Below are 23,268 nucleotides of genomic sequence, written 5' to 3'. Positions count from 1 at the left end.
TTCATTCCCCTTTGGGCTAGAATTGTTAGGCATGCACTGAAGTAAAAATATCACGTTTGCAGCAAAACACTCCTGGGTACAGCTGGGATATGAATTGTGCCAAAAGTGCTCTCGATCAGTGGTTCTTAGCCTAGTTCTCAGATGTTTAGAATCTTCCAGGGAAGTTTTAAAATGCGAACGTATTTTACCACTAGAAATTCTGATTTAATTGGTCTGAGGTGGAGTCTTGGTATCAGAATTTTTAAAAATCCCTTAAGTGACTCTAATGGAGATCCTGGGTTGAACACCACCCTTCTGGAGGTACTTGTGGTCAGTGGGAGCTACACGATCTTAGGAGAGAGAAAAGCCTGGGTTCACGACTCAGCGGTGCTACTTGCTGACCTGGTGACACGAGCAAGTTGCTGACATTCTCCGTGCCTCTGTTTTCTAACTCTTAAAATGATAGTGATGTCTCACTTAATAATGAAATAGTGAATAAACTATCAAAATCATTCCCTCTGAAATCAGTAACAAAACAGAGATATCACGTTTCACCATTCCTATTCAACATTTACAGTGGCCCTAGCCAATGCAATATGACAAGGAGAAGAAATGAAAAGGGTATAATGATTGGAAAAAAGGAAGCAAACTGCCATAACTTACAGATCTCAAATTATGTACCTCTTACACAATCCAAATCTGTATAAAATCCAAAAGAATCTACACACCATTAAAATTAATAAATGACTTTAGCAAGCTAATGAGATACAATATTCAAAACTGTATGTTCTATGATTCACAACAAACAATTTGGAAATAAACATTTTTAAATAACACATTAGCATAAAAATATAGCTAGAAATAAGTCTGAAATAGATGTGTAAAATATCGACCTAAAAACTCAAAACATTGCTGAGAGAAATTAAAGGCAGTTTATATAAGTATAGACGTATACCACATTTATTAATTGAAACTCCCTATATTGTTTAAGATGTCAATTATCCCAAAATGTCTTTATAAATTTAAAGAAGTCCCAATCAAAATCTCAAGAAGTGTTTTTTTGTGAAATTAACAAGCTTATTCTAAAATGTACATAGAAATGCAAAAATTTTAGAATTACCAAGATAATCTTAAAGAAGAACAAAATTGTAGGACTTATACTACTACATAACAAAATTTATTGTTTTGTTATTTAGTTATTCAGGAACTCAAACAGTGCATATTGGCAAAAGGATGGCCAAAAAGACTAATGAAACAGAAAACGTCCAAAAATAAACTCATATGTATGTCATCACTTTACTTAGAACAAATCCACCACTTTAATTCAGTGATGGAAAGAAGGTATTTTTGATAAATGGTGCTGGTTAAATTGGATATTATAGGAAAACACTCAACCTTGAACACCATTGGAAAAACTTTAATTTAAATGGATTATATACCTCAATGTGAAAGGTAAAAAAATAAAGCTCCTAGAAGAAAAAAACAGAAGACCACCTTCATGATTTTGGGGAAAAAAACAAATTACTTTTTTTATATTTTTCAATTAAAGTTTACATTCAATATTATTTTGCATTGGTTTCAGGTATACAGTATAGTGGTTAGACAATCATACACTTTACAAAGTGTTCCCCCCAGTATTTCCACCACTCACCTGGCACCATACATAGTTACCACTATGTTATTGACTATATTCCCTATGCTGTACTTTACATCCTGGTGACTGTTCTGTAACTACCAATATGTACTTCTTCATTCCTTCCCCCTTTTCACCCAACCCACCAATCCCCCTCCCCTCTGGCAACCATCATTCTGTTCTCTGTATCAATGAGCCAGTGAAAACAAACATTTCTTAAAAGGACACAGGAAGCACTAACTACAAAAAAATATATATCAATAAATTGGACTTTATGAAAGTTAAGAATTTCTATTCATCAGAAGACACCATTAAGAAAATGAAAAAGAAAACCTCTGGCTGAAAATATATATTCTCAATACATATATCTGACAAAGGACTCACATATAGAATATATATTTTTTAAGTTTATAATTCAATAAGAAAAAGACAAGCAACTTAATTTTTTGAAATGGGCAAAAATCTCAGATCGACATTTCACTAAAGACAATAACCAAATGGCCAATAAGAATATGGGAAAAGGCTCAAAATCATTACTCGTCAGGAAAAAGAACATTAAAATCATCATGAGAAATTACTAGCCACCCAAGCAGGTCACAGTCGGGGCACTACATGTCCACCTACCACAAAGATGCAAACTGCTTATCTGAGCTTTTGAAGCAGCCCAGAGGAGAATGAGGGTGTGTGTTCATGATCTGTGTGTGCGTGTCCTCCCATCTACCCCTACCCCACTTTCTATCACCCTTCCCGCTCCCCGTCAGGGTTTATCACACCACTTACATAGATGAGTGCAAGGTCAGCACAGAGTGAGTGAGTGGCGTGGCTGGGCATGGCAGCCAGGCCTGCTTACCAAAGGGGCAGTGTGCTGGAGGCAGCCACTCTTAGGGCACCCTCAGCATCAGGCTGAGGGGTCTGGATTTTTTCCAGTGAGAAGTGGGGGACTTAGGCTAGAGGTTCTGTTCCAAAAAGGCACAGGACAGACTTTCTGGGGGAAGCCAAGTTGGAGACCTATTACATTAGAAGATGTATCCACATCCTCCTCCTGGAAGAGACTGGCTCAGTAGGAAGAATCCCTGGTTGCCTTAAATTTGTAATTCTTCTCCTCAACATGCATGACACACACAGGACACACTGGCCATGACTTTGGTTCCTGACCCAGAGCCCACAGCCTGCCAACTTCAGGATAAAACAGCCCCAAGCACCATGGCAGGGCTGCCACTGCCGCTTTCATCCACTAGAGGCCGCTGTTGCACAGTACATGGGGGCAGAGAGGCCCTGGCGGAGCAGAGCCTTCGCCTGCAGCTGCACGTCAGACTCAAGCCGCAAGGTGGCCCCATGCCGTCTGCAAACTCAGGTTGCACCTTGTGCCTGAGGTGCAGCCCAGAGGCAGCTGGGCCTTCCTTCAGTGTGGACAAAACTGGCCCGTAATCTCGGCGTGAATCTTCGAGGGGGCAAGCGGGTTATTTTATTCTCACTTCTTCACATCCTGGCCTCCTTCTAGTCCTACCCCCACCCCTCTACACCCCGGCCCCTCAAGAAAGACGGATGAGGTGGGAGTCTTGGCAGTGGAGAAGCGAATGAGCCACACTCCCTGTAGAAAACCCCACTAGCAGGGCCGGGGAAGGCGACGGGGGCAGTCCCCACTCCAGTCGCCTTTTGGCCAGTCACAGCATCAACAGCTGCCCTGGCGCCCTGGGTTCTCTGTACATTCCTAGCCCATTTCCGGGCAGCTGAAGGCCTGTGCCATGGGTGTGAGGGGCAGGAGGAGCTGATAACCCTTGGTGAGCTAAGCCCCAAAGAGGGGTGCGGAGGCAGCTGGGATCTCCAGTCCAAGGAATTCTTTTCTCCCTCTCTGTCACTCCTAGGTCAAGAAGGAATCAAGTCAAATTAAGCAAATATTTCTTGCCTGGCATCCATAGAGCCTGGCACCCTAGCCAGCCTCATTTACATGCGAGAACTGACTCACTGGAGATGCAGCAGCTGTCTTGTTCGGGGTCTGCAGAGGGTACCTCTTTCAGCTGGGGAGGGGTGCTTAAGCAAACTGAGCCTCTGGCTGGGAGCAAAAGCACAGGGTTCACAGCCCAGCCCGTACCTTTCTCAGGGTCTCTCGGCCTCACTTTCCCTTCTATAAATGGCCATGACCACTCTCCCTGCCTTCCTTGCAAAATGACTGTGAGAATCAAATAAGCAAATGGATAAGAAAAACTGGTTAACTGTTTTGATGTTTTTTGTCTAGTTTTATTTTTTTGTTTTTGTTTGTTTTTCTTCTTTGCAACTATTACCTATTTCTGACCATCTGCAACCCGACAGGGAGCAGACACTGGGGCGTCGGAGCCTCTCCAGCATGCCCCTTGCGTCCCTTTCCCTCTGCCCAGGGCCTCTGTGATTTCCGTGGCCAGGCCCAGGCTCCCCTGTCTCCAGCCTGGCCATGCAGATGTCAGGCATCTTATTCCCAAGAAGCTGCCCCAGGAAACGAGGGAGGGGCAGGGAGGGAGCCGCATGGAGACAGACAGCCGTTTTCGCATCCCTCTCCACTAATGATTGTCTCCTCAGACTTCAGATGCAGCTCTCCTCTCCTGCCCCCTGCTCATCTTTAATTTCTCCATCGATTTTCATTAAACTCTCCCCTTGGCTCCAGCACAGGATGAACTCCTTATTTGAAAAACTAAAACAGGAGGGAGGGGGTAAGAATAAAAGGAAGCTCTGCTGAAAGCAAGATGGTGTTCGGTCTCAGGCTGGAAGAAGCAATTCCTAGAACTCCCTGGAGGCGTCTGAGGCTGACTGAGCATCGGGCTTTGAGAGCCCCCCACCCGTATGGCCCTAGAGCTGTAAGTTCCTGCCCCTCAGATCCCCAGCCTCCCACATGGACCAGAGCCCCCAGTCCTACACTAGTCCCCAGTCCCCTCCAATCCCATCTTGGCCCCTGCCCTGTCCAACCGCAGCTCCTGCACCAACAATATTCCGGCTGTCCCATTAGCCATTAAGAATACCCAGAACTCTGCCAGAGCTGCTGCAAAATTCCCAGGACACAGGCTCTTTGAGGGTATGCAGGGTGACCCGGACCAACCTGAAAAGGGGAGACAAAGGGGCCAGGGGAAGGGGAGGGAAGCGGACACAGGCTGGGCGCCTCCTCCATACAGGCAGCACGCTGCGCCCCGCCCACATTGTGCCATGCCTGGTCATGGCAGCCCCACAAAGGAGGTGTCATCCCCATTTTACAAACAGGAAACCAACGTTCAGAGAGAAGAGATGTGTTCCCTAGCCCCCTTCCAGCCTCCCCCGAACCCCGCAGCTCTCCGCCTGGGTGATGCCTGTTCACCTTCCGGCTCTCGTCCTCCAGGGAGACTGCCCTGGTCAGTCCAGGCAGAGCTGGTCCATCCGCGCTCACCAGCTGTGTGGTTCTGGGGCCTTACTTCCCCCTTGGCCCTGACTGTCTTCCTCACCAACGTGTAGTTCAGAGAACACTGCCTCCTTTTCTGGGCTCCCCCAACTCACTGAACACAGAGCTCCTGAAAGACTTAGAGTCCCTCCAGCTGTGGGAGCCCCTCTGCCTCTGCTGAGGTCACCTTCCCTTGACCTGCTGGCAAGCTCCCCCTGGACCCTCTGGGCCCGCTCCACTGCCTCATGGGTGCTGCCTTCACCAGCACCCCAAGCAGAGGTGGTGCCGCTGGCCTGCGGCCTCTGATGGCCATGGGACAGCCCTTCCCACTGTCTGCACTGCTGGGCCTCTCGCCACTCAGCCACCGGAGGCAGGGAACACAGCTGTCTGTCTGTCCTCCCAGAGCCCAGCATGGGGACTGGGGAATGAGGGGTGCTTGTCCACCAGGGACACGGGGAAGGTAGGACAGACTTCCCGAAACTTGCTGTTGCAGGGGAATATAATGGAGGGAATCTGTGGCCAGGACAAACCAGGCCTCTGCAAAGAAAGAATGGAAGACCCTTCTGACCCTTCTGGAGAGGCCTTTGCTGGATCTGACATCTCATCCCCCAGCCCTGCTCTGCAAGTCTCCATCTCTGCCCCCTGGCCAGGCCAACCCTCAGAGCCTGGCTCTGGGGAGCCCTCGCCCCGCAGTGCCCACCTCAGGAGGGCCAGCTCTTCCAGGGTCACGTGGTGTAAGAACACAGGCTTTAGGACCAGCCAGGGGTGGGTTTGACGCCAAGCTCCTCCACATGCATGAGCTGTGGGGACAGTCTCTGAGTCTCAGTTTCCTCGTCTGTAAAATGGAAAAGTTGTGAGGGCTCAGGCTTCGCCACACTGTGCCCTGGGCAGTGTGTTTGGCCACACTAGCCCCTCCTGCTGGCATTGCAAAATGCTCCCTTCTCCGCCAGACCGTGATCTGCCCAAGGCCAGATTTTTTTAACCCCAGCAATTAGCATCGTACCTGCCGCAGTCACCATGGCTACCATTCATCTGTGCCTGGAGTGCACCACTCATCACGTTACTGCGTATCTACCCTTCTGTGGCAGGCCTGGAGCAGAGCTCGTCCAGCTCATTCACGCATAAAGAGACCACACCTCTGGGAAGTGAAGTAAGTTGCCCAGGATAACACATTCGCGTTCATAGGCGGAGAAGCCTGGCTCCCAAGGCCTCGGTTTCCCCACTGCGTCGGGCTGCTTCACAAGAGTGTGAAGGAAGAATGGACAGGTGGCCTGATTAGATGGTGATGTGCTGGGTAAGCGAGTAAGCAAGTGAGAGAGTTAAAAGTGACTGACCGGATGACAGAAAGAATAAAGAAGCAGATGACTAAGTGACTTGATGTGAGTGAATGAAATTACAGCGGAATCTATGACCGTGCAAGTGCCCCAGCCCGGCTAGCTCAGGCATCACGTGCAGGGCTGGGATGGATGGGGGTGTCTGGCGACCTGAATAACCCACACCTCCACCACCAAGGGCTGTGCATGATTTAATGAACCTCTTCAAGGTTGGGGGGGAGGGGGAGCGGCACGACAGAGATGAACTTCACCAAATCCAGCACAATTTCTCACTGCCAATTAATTAATTGAGCTTCATTGAGGAGGCCAGGCCAGTAAATCAGGGAAGGCTAGGACTTTGACATTATCTAATTAGGGCACAAACGGTGCCTGGTGAGTGGGGGGCTGGCAAGAGCCCCTGGGCACCCCACTCCCCCACCCTGCCTTCACTCCACATGTCCTGCTGTGGTTGCTACCTTCCAGCCTGGCCTTGGATTTCACCTTCCACCCTACTGACAAGAGCCAACCTCACGGAACCTCTGAGGCCTGCGTCAGCAGCCCAGGTCACAAAGGGGTCAGGTATTGGCAGGGCCTGGGGGAGGGGCAGAGCCCCAGGCCCTTCCCAGGTGTCTCTAGAACTTCTCCCAGCTTTGGGAGCAGTGTGATGTGGGGAAGGAGTGTGGACACGGGCCTCACCACACGGGGCTCGCGTCCTGTCCGGGTGGTGGGTCCCGGCCCGGGCTGGCTCCGGCTCAGCAGATCTGGGATGAAATCTCTGCCCAGCCTCTTATCAGCTGTGTGTTCTTGAGCGAGGTGCTCAGTTTCCTGAGCCTCCCTATCTTCTAACAGCACCAGTGGACTAACAATTAAACGACACGACGAAAGGAGGGCTTAGCGAGCGCTGGTCCAAAGCAGGTGTTCCGCATGTTCATTACTGTCCTTCTCACATCATCAGGACACCCTCCGTCCCTGATAAACCGGCTCGATAGTCATTTCCTACAGGGCCCGACGGAAACACGCTTCCCTCTGCAGGCCACACGGCCTCTCGCCATCCCGCCATCCGGCTGCCAGGGGGAAGACCGACGAGGACGACACCCAAACCTCACGGCTGTGTGCCCGCGAAACCTGACAACTAAAATCTGGATTTCACGGAATTTTCATGTGACACACGATGTTATTCTTCTTCTGATTTTTTTTTCAACCATTTAAAACTGGAAATATATATATATTCTTAGCTCATGGGATATATATTCCAAACAAGAAGTAGGCTGACTGGCCGACATCCATCTCTGGCCACCCCCTGCTGTAGAATGTAAGTTCTATGAGGACCAGGGGTTCTGTCTGCTGTGTTCACTGTGACTCTCCCAGCGCCTAAAACAGTGCCTGGCTAATAGCAGCTGGTCACAAAATATTTGCTGGACAAATGGATTGCAAGCTGTGTGATTTTTGTGCAGCAGGTCACTTAACCTCTCTAGGCCTTGGCTTCTTCGTCTGCACCACGGGGATGTTTGCACATTGAGGTAAATACCAAAGGGGAGCCCCCTTTCAAGCTCTACAGGGTCGTAGAGTGTAGTTGCGCTTTCTGACCACACGATGGCTCTTCTCAGGCAACTCACTGCCACTAACTGACACTCCTGAAGCATCCCTCCTGCCAGGCACAGTTGGAATGAGAGTTGCCTGTACATGGGGAGATATCTGACCTGGAGAGGAGAATGCCCAGATAGGGAAACCTTCTCAGCTTGGGGTGGGGGGTAGGACATGGGCCAGGAGCACCCAGGTGGTCCGGGGTTTTGCTACAGGGACTTTTCCGGCGCACTGTGTATCAGCAGTGAGGTAGCCTGGGTACTAGACTCAGGCCGACCGGGTCCCAAGTCTGGCTCCCACACTTACTGTGTGGTTTTAGACAAGTCATTCAAGCTGACCGAGACTCCGTTTCCTTGTCTTTAGGATGGAGACATGAATATTGCTCACCTCACAAGGTCCTAGTGAGTTAATGCAGGTGTGTGTGTGCGCGCGTGTGTGTGCGCTCAGTAAGCCCACAGACCGGAGTGGCCCCTGTGTCCCCCGCTCTGCAGAGCAGGGTCTGACTCCCAAGCAGGCGGCCCGTCTGGCTGGCAAAGACGCAGTCTGGCTGTGGGCAGCATCGGGAAGGGAGCACAGAAACACTGCCTCCAGCTTCCAGCCTGCTTGCACAGGTTTTCGACTCCAAACGAAAGCGCTGTGCTGTTTTTCTTCCCCAGACTGAACCTTTCCTGCTGCTTTGCAAACTCTCTCTAGCCAAGAAATCCATGGCTTTGAGAGAACTGATGCTTCTAGTCCATTCTATTTTCTCTTCTCATCCTGGCAACCAGCATGAAAGAAGATGAGAAACTGACCCCGTTTGGCCATTTTTCCCCTGTTCGAGGTAAGACTATAAAAGAAGAGGAATGTTCAGCACATGAAGCTGGAGACTCTTGATGCATTTATTCCATGGATTCTGTCTGTCTGCCTTTCTCACCACCACCCCCTGTGCCATCTGGCCATCTGAGCAAGCACACACGCAAAGGCTTCCGGCCCTCTGTCCAGAGGGCTGGCACTGGTTCCTCCACCACTTTGCTGTGTGACCTCAGACAAATTACTTCCCCGTTCTGAGCCACAGCCTTCTCCTCTGTAAAACGAGCAGATTCCCCATCTCCCTCCACCCTCACCTAAGAGCACCTCTGAGCCCATGATCCTGGGACCCTGTCCCATAAGCTGAGTACATTTGGAAAGAAGCAGGATGATCTGTTTAGGTGTCCAGACCAAATTTTGGAAGCTGGGGGAGAATGCAGGTTTTCTGGGCAGCCTGAACCAGACTGTGGGACATGAGGAGAGAAAAGGGAGCAGTGTGCTTGCCCCATGCCCAGCCAGACCAGCCACGGGCACAGACTCAAGACACCTACCCCCAGCCCTGCAAGGACCACAGTTGTCACCAGGACATGCCAGCCTCTCTACCTCTCTTCCCCAAACATTTCAGCATCTTTCCTTGAAACTTGCCCCCAAAGTCGGCCCTGGCCTCCTCGATCCTCCTGGCTGAGAGTCCCCGAGACCCACCTGCAGGCTCAGACCCACTCCGATACCGGTGAAGGAAGGGTCTCAGCCCTTCAGTCTGGGGTGGGTGCCATGGCTGGGACTGGTCACATGGCCTAGGTCGGTCTGCAGCTGAGGCATCTGGACCTATCAAATCACAACCTTCACTCTAACTCTGCCCAGCCCTGTGCCCTGCTGACCCGGCGTATGCCTGGACGTAAGCTTCACTTCTTCTTACCCAAACCGTCGAGTCTCTAGTCTTGGTGGAGCCCCACCTGCTTACCAAGGCACCCAGAGCCCACCTTGCTCCTGCCCATCCTGCCCCCTGAGGAGCTGGGTCCTCCTTCGCTTCTGGAGTCAACCATGAGTGAAGAACCAGCCGCCCTGAGTGTGGACCCCACTCCCACCGCCTGCCCCACTCACTGCCGCTGTTGGCCACTCCACCAGGAAGTGCTCAGTGCGCCTCTGGGCCCCGCCTTTTCCGGTCCAGCTCCTCAGTCCCTGTTCCCTTCACATCTTCCCCAGCCCCATGGTCAAGATCCCAGCAGCCCCATCTGAATGATGCCTCAGAAAAGGAGGCCCAGATGGCCACCAGGAGGTCTTTCCCCCGCTCCCCACCTGGCTCAGCGACCTCAGGCCCACCCAGCCAGCTGCACACTTACCTTCTCCAGCTGGTGGACACCCTCCTCCACGCAGCAGATGGAGGCCAGCGTGCGGAGCGCCTGGGGGTACAAACACCGGAAACTGTCCTGCCGGCAGACCTTGAAGAGGGCTACAACCCCACCCTCCTGCCAACAAAACAAAAACAGTCACATGAGCTCACTGTGTGGTTTTTCCTGGGGCTGACTCAGAAATAACTGACACTCTTCACTCAGCAGGGACACTTTGGGGTCCGTAGGGTGGCAGAATATCACACCCCAAAAGATGCCACTTTGGCATAAGGATTACTTTGAACTGAAGGCAATTGGGAAGAAGCAGATACAAGATCTCTGCTGTCCTTCCATTTACCTAAGAGCAGAACATACATTTATGAAGTTACCCCCTGTCTCCTCTCTTCTAGGAAGGACCAAGTCCATCACCAGAGACAGCTTTAGACCTGCATTGGCCAGGAAAGGGCATCAGAGGGAACTGTACGACCATCGGGGCTGCCAGCCTTCATCTGCTTTTGGTTTCCCATCTATTTGCCTTCCTGCAAGTGGCTGCCCCAGAGACCCAAGGGCCTTTCCCTCCGCCTTGCCACTTCTCTGAAGATGTATTGTTCCTCGGCTCAGGTGTCACGTGAGCCGAAGTTCTAACAACTCCAGAGCTGAGCGTGTCCTTTTCCTTCGGTGAGCGCGGTTATGTAAACACCTTGGACTCGTGGAGACTTCCCACACACTCATCGGAGTGAGTCATCCCACATCATCCGATCCCGGCACCCCACAAAGACAGCTCCGGGGACCTTTTCGTCCTCAGAGTCTGCAGCTCATCACTGCAGGGAGCAAGACGAGAGTGTCTGACTCTGGGGGAGCTTGTAATTCCTGGCATTTCATAATCAACTCGGAGTGATCTTTAACTTTTACCTTCCGACTTCCTTCTGAGGTAGTTCATTTGTTGGGAAAGGGACTGGCAAATTCATCCCAGCAGCCAAAAATGTTAATGGTGTGTTACGTGCTCAGTCCTTGTCCACACTGAACCCACAGTCTGATGGCCGGTGAGTCATGGGAGGCAGACAGTTTTCAGGGTGGGAAGAAATCTGAGTAAAGGTGCAGTGAGGTGGGGGTCCAAGGTAAAGGGCACTCCTGACAAGCCGAGGGAGCTGTGGGAAGGTCAGAGAGGAGAACTCCCATTTCAGACACGCCATCACGCTGATAAAACCTGCTCTGGTATGGGACAAGACACCCCTCCAGTTCCTTGCTCCACAACCCTTCACCCCTGCCTTCCTGCTTTGGACATCTAGTGAGGGTGCCACACTAAGGCCTTACTCTGAAAGGCCCTGACATAAAGTCAAAGTACTCTTTAAAATGGGAAAAAAAGAAACAGCAGGTTCTACTGCTCATTAATGACCTCCCTCCAGATGTCTTTATGTATATGTGTTTACATAGGTATGTCTCCATTTATACTTAATCATATATATTATATAAATATTACTTTGGCCCTGGCCAGTTTGGCTCAGCGGTTGGAGCATCGGCCTGTGGTCCAGAGAGACCCGGGTTCGGTTCCCGCTTGAGGCATGTACCTTGGTTGCAGTTTGTCCCCAGCCCTGGTTGGGTCGTGCGGGTGACAACCACTTGAAGTGTCCCTTTCATGTCAATGTTTCTCTCTCTCTCTCTCCCTCCCCACTCTACCTGAACAAAAAATGGAAAAATGTCCTCGAATGAGGATAAAAATATATATATATTACTTTGTACATAATAGATAGAGATAGATGATAGATGGATAGATAATTATAGATAAATTACAGATTGATTGATAATCATACATTAGATAAATGATGTTAGATAGAGATATATAGATAGATGATAGACAGATGAGATAGATAGATGATAGAGATAGATAGATAGATAGACAGATGATAGATAGATAGATAGATAGATAGATAGATAATAGATAGATAAATAGATAATAGATAGATAGATAATAGATGATAGATAGATAGATAATAGATGATAGATAGATAGATAATAGATGATAGATAGATAAATAGATAATAGATAGATAGATAATAGATGATAGATAGATAGATAGATAATAGATAGATAGATAGATAGATAGATAGATGATATAGATAGTAGATAGATAGATGAGTAGATAGATAGATAGATAGAATACGATAGATAGATGCAATAGATATGATGATAGATAGATAATAGATGTAGATAGATAGATAGATAGATAATAGATGATAGAGATAGATAGATATAGATAGATAGATAATAGATGATAGATAGATAGATAATAGTCGATAGATAAATAGATAGATAGATAGATAGATAGATAATGATAATAGATGATAGATAGATAGATGATAGATAGATAGATAGATAATAGATAGATAGATAGATAGATAGATAATAGATATAGATAGATAGATAGATAGATCATAGATAGATAGATAATAGATGATAGTAGATAGATAGATAGATACAGATATAGGATAGATAGATAGATAGATAGATAGATAGATAGATAGATAGATAGATAGATAGATAGATAGATAGATGATAGATAGATAGATGATATAGATATAGATATAGATAGATAGATAGATAGATAGATAGATAGATAGATAGATAGATAATAGATAGATGATAGATGGATGGATGGGTGGATGGTATTGATCTGTTCTGGGAGAGCAGTGAAGGAGGGTGCCCGAATGCAGGCGGAGAGCCAGGATCGATGTGCAGCGTCCTTTGGCTCAGGAAGCACTGAGCCCAGCACAACTACACTGAAGCCTCTGTACCATTTGCATTCGATTCTCATTACACCCTTTCCCAGGTCTGTGAAAAATGGCCTTCTTAGCATTTTTAGTTACTGGGAGAAGAAGGGGGGCAATTCTGAACCCAAACTGAGGGGATTCTGCTTCAAATCCTGGTTCTGCTGCTGATTAACTTTGGTCAGAAAATGGGGTCATGAAAGCTACATGATGGAGCCGTGGGGTGTAACTGCGTTCATGTATATGAAAGGGCCTAGCACCCAGTTCTGGACAGCCAGTGACGGCCCGGCTACGGAAGGATTCCTGCTTAGAAAAGTGTCTCTTACCCTCATGAAAGGTGATGCCTCAAGGGCTGGAACATGCGGGAGGGTGAGGAGGAAGGAGACAGTGAGGGAGTGAGGTGCCTCAGTGGCATGGACCACCCTGAAGTCCCCACCGAGGACGCAAGAGCAGTGCTCATCTTAGCGGAGGGCCGGGAATCACCTGAGCTAGCAGAATCGGACTGTTGGCTGGAGCTTATTTAATTTTATAGAAAGCTCCGGGCTCAGAGCCCAGTTGTATATAGTATGCATTATTCAAACAGACCTGGGATAAGCCGTCAAAGCTGTGGGGTGCGTGGGCTAGTGCTGGAAAGAATCATAGAAGAGCTGGGGTGCCGGGTAATTTCAACAGAGCACAGGGGAGTTTTCTGCACTCTGTACTCAGGAAGAGATGGGGTTTGCTACCATCATCATAGAGAAGACTGGGCTTGATCCTCAGCCTGCAGAGGAACCTAAGCAGCTGAGATGCTGGACCTCAGACAGGCTGTCAAATCATTTCCCAGAGGCGGCTCAGATGGATGGAAGATCCAAAGACAGACCATACTGGACCCCCAAGAGGTGGATGGAGAAGCCCAGTGGGGGGGCTGCCCCACCTTTGCTGCAATGTTGGGCACATTTCCTGAACTTGGACAGTGAGGATGCTGTGCAGAGCATACCCGGTATTCAACGGCTCCAGGTATTCAACCACTGTGAGCCCTGGCATCCTTTTTTGTAAAACAGCATCACCGATACCATCTCAGAGGGATGTGTGTAGACAATATATAACTGTGTCGATAGTGCCCACACTCAAAGGACCATCCCAGTCTTTAAACAACTACTGATCGAGTTCTTGAGAGCCCAGAGCTGGTTTTTGGGTTGAGGGTAGTTATACAGCTGAGGAGCAGGTCCCAACTGAGGCCTTTCCCCACTGCTTTCTTAGCACTGGAAATGTTTGGGATGGACATTTAACCAGTAGTAAACCCTGGTCTCGAGGAGACTAAGGACGCCCTCAGCTCAGATCCCCTCTATTTTCGGGAAGTGGAGCACAAACGCAGGCAGGCAGTGGGAGCCATCTGCAGTCATGGGGACAGAGCTCAGGGTGCCCAGCCTGGAACAGAACAAGAGCTTCAGCAAACTTCCCTTCCCAGAAAAAATGTAAGGCCTGTTCTTTCCAAAGCATAAAAACATTTCAGGCCCCATGGTGCCATTCAGGAGAGTGCCTTGCCCCTTCCACACCTCATCTATACCTGGAGCCCAACCCAGCCACTATTTGCAACTTGATGTTGAAAGGAGAAAACAGTCCTCATTCCAAAAGAGAATCAGCTAATTTCTGTTTAAAGGTAATCAAGGAGCTGACATTGAGTCAGTTCCAGCCCCAGGTTGGAGCAGTGCTCTGTCCCCACGGCACTGGGCAGACCTCTGCAGAGTCAACACTCCTGACCAAGCTGAATGAGTCACAGAACCTTGGAGAGGACAGACCTGAGGCTACCCTCTCTGTCCCCTTGGCCCAAAACACCACAAACCTTCCAAGTAAAATCACACCTAAATCACCCTCTAAGAGATGGTCCCCAACCCAAGCACATTAGGGTCAAGCAGAGTGCTATAATAGCCACCCCAGATCCCATCTGGACCAATTAAATCTGAATCAGAACATTCTTAAAGCTCCCCCAGTGATTCTAACATGTAGAGGGGAGAACTTCTAAGTCACCCTCTGACCCAAGAACCTGAAAGGCCAAAGATTGAACCAGAACTTACCACTGTGGGCTTTAGGACCATGAACTCTAAATTAAAGAGACTTGTGTTCTAATTCTGACTCCATTCTTCACCAGTTGTGGGACTCTGAACAAGTCCCTCAAACCATTTCTTCAACTACAGATGGGAACAGCATACCTACTTCATAGGATGGTTTTGTGACCAAAAAGAAATAATGTAAGTAAGGCATTCAGCACGGTGGACAGCAATACTCAAATGGCAGCTATTGCTGTTATGGAGAATTTACTTCTCTCCTGACCAAGGTTAACAAGCATTTACCCTGCTCTTCTAGATTTTCTTAAGGGCTTAGACCAGTGATTCCAAGAGTCTGGCCATGGCTCAGAGGCACCTGTAGAGCTTGTTAAAATGTAGATCCCCAGCCTGACCGGTGTGGCTCAGTGGTTGAGCGTCAACCCATGCACCAAGTTTGATTCCCAGTCAGGGCACATGCCCAGGTTGCGGACCTGATCCTCAGTGGGGGGGCATGCAGGAGGCGGCCAATCGATGTTCTCTCTCACCGATGTTTCTATCTCCCTCTCCCCCTCACTTCCTCTCTCTATAAAATCAATAAAGGAAAAAAAATTTTTAAATGTAGATTCCCAGTCTTACCCTAGGACCTCAGTAAAGTTGGGGTGGGGCAAAAGGAGCTGTGTTTTCTAAAACTTCATGAAGCAGAGTTGGGACCGGGAACCCCTGAGCCAGAGCATCTTCTTGTGACTCGTATCTACTGAAGGACAGGACCTCACTTCTAATTCGACCACTGGTTCTGTTCCCAATGTGATATCATTTCTCAAGTCAAAAATTAAACATGAAACAGACCCTCGCAAGGTCCTAAGGTTACCAATTGCCTATATTTTCCCCAAATATTTGGACCTCAAGTGCAGGAGCAAATTGATCATCAAGCGAATGAATGATAACTCCCATTATAATTGCTTGAAACCACTGTCTTTTCTACTGTGTCTTCCCCTTGGCTGCAGACATTTTGGGGATCCAGCCAACAACTTGAGTTAGGGTATATGTTCGGTTTGGGTTTGATGGGACATGTGAAGATGAGGAAAGAGGGTTGATATTTATAACAGACATCTTACATGAAGAAAGATGGTAGAGGGTCTGAGGACACCAAGACATCAAGTCGGGAATGGATCAGAGAGACAAGCCACTATTAAAGATAGAGGGACCAAGCCCCCAGGAGGGGAGGTGACTCTTCCAAGGTCACCGCAAGCCAATGCTAGAGGCAGGACAACTGTCTGAGCCAGTTATGTCCACCAAACCAGCTCCCTCACACTCTCCCCAGGCCTGTCAATGCTGGCCCCTAACCAGGAACCTCACCTTGGCTATTATGCGGCACAAGGGAGCCCCCTCCTGGGTCAGGCTAAACAGGTTCCCCGTGGTGGATTCCGTGGTATAGATATTGTCCGAGGCATCAATTTTTCTCACCAGAGCCTGAGAAAAGAGAGCAAAGTTTGATGGTCATCTTCCTTAACAAAATATCAGCGGATCCGTGCTCTGAAGAGCCCCCTGGAATCTATAATCCTGTCCCATCCACCATCCTACTAGGGGGGTGATGAGGTTCTAACTTTGGGAAAGACATGAGTCAGCACGGAGTCAGAGCTACATTTCAGAAATATGGGATCATTTCAAACCCCTGGGGCAAGACAACAAATGTGCCCTGCTCCAGGAGATCAGAAAATCAGCTCTCAACATGGATGGTCTCAGCAAGTACCATTTTGTTTTGCTACTGACTCCTAAGAGAACAGAAACCATTAGTTAAATAAACAAACCATTAAGTTGACACAGAGCTACAGCTGTGACCTTCATATATATATATTTTTTTTAATTTATCTTTATTGTTGAAACTATTACAGATGTCCCCCCTTTATTTCCCCATTGACCCCCTGCACCCTACTCCCCCCCATACCCCAGGCCTTCACCACACTGAAGCTTCTTATTTTGGATGGCTATTAACCAGCAGAGAACCCCAGCTGGGTAATGGTTAAGGGGTTGAGTCAAAAGAAGCCCTTTACTCTACAGTAGCTTACTTCCTGGGGCGGGGGGGGGGGGGGGCGGGCGCATTGGCACTGGGTCTCTAGCCAGCCCCAAATATCAACACTGGAGTCCTGTCCAAAGGTGGGTGAATTCCGTGAGGGATGTCACACTGATCAAGGCTGAGGAATCCAAGGCTAGCGGTGGGAGGGCGGGGACTACTGAACATAGGACCCAGGGAGGCCTGGGAGGGATTGAAATGGGAAATTTACCAAGAAGGTAAGAACATGATTCCTAGAAGAGTTTAGCTCATTTCTGAGAAAAACCTTTCTGTGTATCTTGAAAACACTTCATAATCAGCCATTTGCTTTGAAGCATGTTACTCGTTGATTAAACAATTTCTACCTACTAATTAATGCTAGCTTTTCCTGAGAAGGGTAGAGATGGGCTGGGGACAGTGGCCCGGGGGCGCTCCTAGTGGCCACTGGGCACTTTCAGTCACCATGTGTATTTTGACACAGTGACTGAATTTGTTTTTCATGAACTCTGGTATTATGGAAAAGATACTTAAATGGAAATGAGGAGATCTGAGTTCCAGTCCCAGCGAGCCTTTTTTAACACACCGTGTCCAGGAGGAAGTGTGTATATGGAAGAGCGTGGACTTCAGAGCCAAGCCGCCTGGCTTCAGACCCTGGCTCGGCCACCTCCATGCATGTGCCCGAGAGCAAGTAACTTGGCGCCATGGGCCTCAGTTTCCTCATCTGCAAAGTGGTGGGAAGAACTGTGTGGATCTCTTAGGACGGTGATTGTACCCATCTCTTAAGGTTGTCAATACACAGAAAGGACTTTTGAAGATTCCTGGCACTGAGAAGCAAAATAAAAAGGTTAGCAGGTACTACTTTGTGATCTTGGGCAATTGAGATAATAAGTTCCCTAGGCCTCAGTTTCCCCATTTGTAAAATGATAAAATTAAGGGGGTTTGAGGCTCCAGATAAATGGCTCCCTTTTTTCTTAGTTATTTAAGCTCATAAGATTCTTCACACTAAGATTAAGTGTGTATTTAATCAAATTATATTAAATACAGAAATTATTCCCTGAGCTATGATAGATGATTTTTGTAAGATATTCAACAAAAGATAAAATTAATAATCAAGATTTGCCACTACAAATCTCTATAATGAACGCATTTCTTAGAATGTTCCCTATCGTTACCGTAAGCAGCTACGTAAGTGATACTAATGCGCACAGGAAAATGCAGATTTCAGATATTGGGGTCTTGTACCAAATGATAATTACCTAATGTTCCTGATTAGTGTTTGCACTTGAAGCAAATTAGCATTACATTAAACAAGTCAAACCCAATGTCTTTGCAATCACTTGATGCTATTAGACAATTTATGTCTAAGAATAATTTATTTTAATGTCTATATGCATATTACTGTAATTACCCCCCAGATATGCCTCCGTGAATCAGCTCTCTGACAATGAAAAGTGGTTAGCATCATGTGCACAGGTATAACTTTGAGAAGACAGGAGCTCAAAGGCTCCTTTGAAACCGTCAAGGCCCTATGTATCCTAAGACTTCAGAGCTGGAGGGGTCTTCAAAAATCTTGTCCCAACTTCATTACACAGTTGAGGAAATGGAGACACAGAAATCTGACGCGTGGTACATAGTGAAGTTGGACTTTAACCGTGTGAATCTGACTCCCTGTTTTCAAAAGTCAGTAAATGCTTCTCCTTCAGGGTCCAAGGGACCTCAGCTGGGCCAGTAGAGATGGAAGTAGCGGGGCAAGGAGGCTATCCAGCCTCGTTAGTAGCTGTCACCAACTTGCAGAGCGGTCCTCCACCCTGGCTTCCCTAAGCATCTACAACGCTCTGGCCTCTGGTGGCCAGGGCTCCTGTTGCAGGGGTGGAGTTGACAGTCCCAGCTGCTGCCCTCAGGATCCAGCACAGTGCTCTTGCCAAGCTCACACTTCCCCTGAGCTACTCCTGGCTGTGACTGACCACAGTCAGACCCATGACTGGAGGGCAAGAGACTCCGCTAATGGGTGACTTTGACTTGAAATTCCAAGTCTTTTTCTACTCAATTCTTCCTTCCTCCTTCTCTTTCTCAGTTGTCAGAACAGCAATTTTCTACCCCGATCCGCTCCCTTCCCTTTATCCTTCACAGGCATTTCTTATCCACCAACTTGGTGTCAGCTTTAAACTCACACAGCCTCTCAAGTCAAGTCGTTTCAGGAAATCAATGAGGAATTGGATACATTTCAAAAATGTGCTTCACCCTATGTCATGAGAAGAGTGTTGAAAATGGAAACAAAATAAGGGAAAATAAATTGATTAGGCGGAATGACCTATTTTCCTAAAAGACAGACTACGCAGACAGGACATACAATGGTGAGAAGTAAGAAGGAGACAGGGATACACAAGAGTTAAAGAGAGGCATGCCATTTAATGGCTCCGAATAAGAAATTAGAAAGGGAGGATTGGTTTTATTTGGATTTTGATCAGAAAGAACGACTGCAGCTCAGTGATGTTTATCAAGAGAGGTGAACTCTCAAACAACAGCCTGGAATGAGTGTCTCAGAGGGAGCCAGGAAAATATTATGAAGCCCCTTCCTAAAGCTTCAGGTAGAGAATCCACAGTTAGACATAGTTAAGGCAGCCCGGCTATGCAAAAGGATTGCATGCATGTGGGCTGATTTGACAGGGTGCAGTAGGTTAAAGATGGTCACAAATGCTTTGCTATTCCTCTCATAGAGACGTGGGTTCTAATTTCCCCCTTTTTGCATCTGGAATGGCCTCCATGGCCAACAGAAGCCAGCACTTGGCAGAAGTGATGTTCTAGGGCGTCCAAGACCAGCTCATAAGAAACCTTGAAGCTGCCACTGAGACTTTTTGGAATATTCTTTTCAAGTCTCGAGCCACCATGTAAGAAGTTTGATAACCCTGAGACTGCCCTGCTGGAGTAGCCACGTGCAGGATTCCTGATCAATACTCTCAGCTAAGACCAGCTTTCAGCCATTGCCTCCAAGACACCACACCTGTCATGAAACTTTCTGACTCTCCAAACCATCTGCCTGCCGAATAGGATGGAAGAATCACTCTGCCAATCCCTGCCCAAATTCTTGACCCTTAAAATTATAAGATATGATAAAAAAGGTTGTTGTTGGGGTTGTTTGTTATGCATTAAAAGAGTTCTGGGGTGGGGGGGGGAAGATCAGCATGAAATATTCAAAGGATTACTAGATAAGTTTCCAGGTGAAATGTTTTGAAAATGTGGCTACAGAGTTGCCTCTGTCCTAAGAGAGTACACTGGAGAAATGCATGAATTACGGCTCTGAAGGAAGACACAGAAAAATTGGGCATACTCAGCAGGAGACAGACAAAATAATAACTCAGTCCAGGCTTAGATTAGCTGTTGCTTTGATGGGGAAATAGCTCTTGGGTGAGAATATCCAATTTAGGGAGGCAAATGTGGGTCAGATCTGTTAAAACTGGAGATTTGGGGCAGACCTAGCCCTTAACTGATTTCATTTCTCTCAGTAAGGCAAATTCCAAAATCTAGAAGAATTATTTTGATTAAAAAAAAAAATGTGCCAGAAAAAAAGAGAAGTCAAAGTGGAAAGCCAATCAGATCCAACAACTAGTGCTCATTCTATGAATTAGAGAAAACATGCACATGAGATGCAAGGTACACTTAGAAATTCAGCAAGAGTCTCCCCGAAAAAAATAGGGGAGTAACAGAAGGCAAGAGAATGCTGGAGGCAGAATTCATTTCTGGAAAGAAAAAAAAAATGCTACTCAAGGTTAAAATATTTAAAAGAAATGGAAAGATGATATTCTGAAAAGCACATGACAAAGGGATTCACTGGGCCCATAAGGGGCCAGACTGCAGGAATATCACAAGGGAACACCCTCCCTAGAAGACTGAGTCTCAAGGTCTAAGCCCTTCTCCAGCAAGGGGCAGGGGCAACAGCTCTCACAGCAAGGAACAGAGTGCCTGTGTATCCTAGTCAAGAGTTTTCCTCATCAAGCCCTAAAAGAATTTTTAAAAATATAGGACCCCTTGCACATTTTTAATTTGACAGGTAAAATTCTTCATCATAAGTTTAAAAAACAAAGTTGGAAAAGATGTAATTTCCCACAGGTTGTAAATATTGACATAAAATATAACCATTGTATCACTCTCGCAGATGTATCCAAAGATATCTAAATATAAAACAACCTGAGACCATCATCATCCATTTAAAAATACATGAATCTCTTTAACATTTGAACAATTTGCACTTTTTCTTCTCATCCTTATATTAATATGCCCATTCCAATTCTCCCTCAGATCTTTATTTTACTGTTATATATTTAAGTTTTGAAGTGTTTTATTGATCACTCTTACCATACTTAACATTTAATTTGATATTTTATTTCCCCTGATTATAAGGCTCTAAGTGTTTAAAAATAATCTCTTCTTGGTTGAGTTACCATTGCAATTGTTATCAGTGCAACTGGTCAAAACATATAGATTACAAGTTTAATAAATAATTATAAATCATAAAAGTTTAAGTGTTATAAGTAGATCTTTTAATGAGATGAATGAGGTTTTTTATTCTTTTAAGACTTTCTCATTCATCCACATAACCATGATTGAATATTGACTTAATGCTATATTTTTAGATGTAAACCCTGAAAAATCTTGCTCCCATAAATCTATGGAGAGGATTGGGAGTTATATGGCCAAGTTATTCAGCCCTTTGAGCACATTCTGAGTTATGTAATCACATAGTGATTTATCATCAGACACTATTTTTAATGATCTGCCAGTTGACAGCTCCTCTAAATTGGTCCTCGTTTACATTGGTAAAAGCAAAGAATTGGAAACCATTTGACTTGCAAAAGAATTTGTTACCCAATCATTAAAGTCATTCATTCACTATCTCAATTTCTGGGAAGAATTCCAAAAGTACTTTACCAAGGCTTATCAAGTAACTATTAATTATACCCACTACTCTTTCACTTAGAGAACCTTGAGTTACCCAAATTATTCAGAAAGGATTGGGAAAGTCAAAATATTTTTAATTTTATTGCCAATACAATTTTTTAAATAAAATATTTTTGTATGTTTCAAATATGTTTTACCAAAGCCTTGAAGCCATAGCTTTTGCTTATTTAGTTTGTGGAAAATACCCACCCTATAAACTAACTGGCAAAGACAGTTTTTTGTCAACCGATCAGCCAAATCAACTTAACTTTCTCTCAATAAAGACCTGACTTCATTTTTAATTAAAAATGTTTTGATATATGTTTTTAAAAAATGCTAAAAAAAACACTGACAATAGTTCATGGAAATCATTCTCTAAGGAAAAATGCTAAAAACTGTCAATATTAAAATAATGTAGACCAAAAATAAATTTTGATTTATTAGTATATTATAAAACCAAAATAAAACAATTTACTAAAATTTCAATAATGCAAAGTAATAGGTGGCTAACACTGTAAGTTAATTATAAATCTAGAAATATGGTAAAAACATTGTATTCTGCTGTAAATAAGTGTGTATATGTATTTACCTCTGGTGTTCATTTTACAGAACAATTAAACAAGATCTGAGAAAAAAAATCAGAAGGCATTCGATTATATTTAGCTCTCATGATCAAACTCCATGTATTTAAAGAAGGAAAAAAATATTTACCGCTGAAACTAATTAGTTCAGCTGCCAGCAATTAATTTCATCTTTTGTTAACAGGAAGTAGAATTACTGTAAATATTTCACAAAATGTTTTAACAAAATAGGCGTTAACTGCTTTCTTAAATAATGTGCACCAAATCTGAAAAAAAAAAAAAACCATATAAAACTTGTCTCTGTGAATTTTAACCACTGTATCTTTAAGCACTTGGTTGTTCTCAAAAATATCCCAATTACGTCGGGAAGAGTCGGTCTCATTAACCTTTAGAGTCTTTGGGTTTCAAAGACTTTTCTTTACAGTTAATGACATAGGCTGAGTATGAAATATAGCTGAAAAGATTGCCTGCATCTAATTATGATCTCCATAAAAAAAAAAAAAAAAAAAACATTTTTAAGGTTCAATGTGTTTTACCAGTGCTCTCTTTTCAAGAGCCAAGCACAATTTGAGATGAAATGAGATAGGGGGATAAGATAAATTGGAAACTTTTGTAACCTCCCCTCCAACTCTCTTTCCCCCATATATCTGCATTTAACAAATCTATACACTGGAAAAAGACACAATTTCTAGTGCCTTTCTCAACAGAAATATGTGTAAGACAATTCATGGAGGCCTAAGGGTTTATGGCTCATAAATGACGGTTCTCCTTTGTTTGATCTCCCCACCCCCATTCCGAGTCCTCTGCACAGCCAGGCCATGCACTGCAAGATTTGGGGTGAGTGATGAGGATGCCTTTCTTTTGGAAAACGATAGGACTGTTATAAACTCTGTGTAGTGTTGGGAGGATCG

At 45.9% G+C, this 23,268-nt stretch overlaps 1 protein-coding gene across 2 annotated transcripts in view; it reads right to left on the bottom strand.

The window, feature by feature from the left end:
* Positions 1–23,268, bottom strand: part of INSC (INSC spindle orientation adaptor protein) — a 119,014-nt gene that overhangs the window by 30,316 nt on the left and 65,430 nt on the right. Inside the window, exons 6-7 of one of the 2 annotated variants that reach the window (XM_036259182.1) lie at positions 16,148–16,261; positions 10,015–10,140 (exon numbers count right to left, since the gene is read on the bottom strand). In XM_036259182.1, coding sequence (XP_036115075.1) covers positions 10,015–10,140; positions 16,148–16,261 — 240 coding nt within the window. The remainder of the gene's footprint in view (positions 1–10,014; positions 10,141–16,147; positions 16,262–23,268) is intronic. The other variant, XM_036259183.1, reaches the window with a different exon arrangement.

The sequence above is a fragment of the Molossus molossus genome, unplaced genomic scaffold (genome assembly GCF_014108415.1).
Source record: "Molossus molossus isolate mMolMol1 unplaced genomic scaffold, mMolMol1.p scaffold_m16_p_13, whole genome shotgun sequence".
NCBI lineage: Eukaryota > Metazoa > Chordata > Mammalia > Chiroptera > Molossidae > Molossus > Molossus molossus.
The sequence above is the reverse complement of the archived record's forward strand: the minus strand, read 5'-3'. Positions and strand labels throughout refer to the sequence as shown.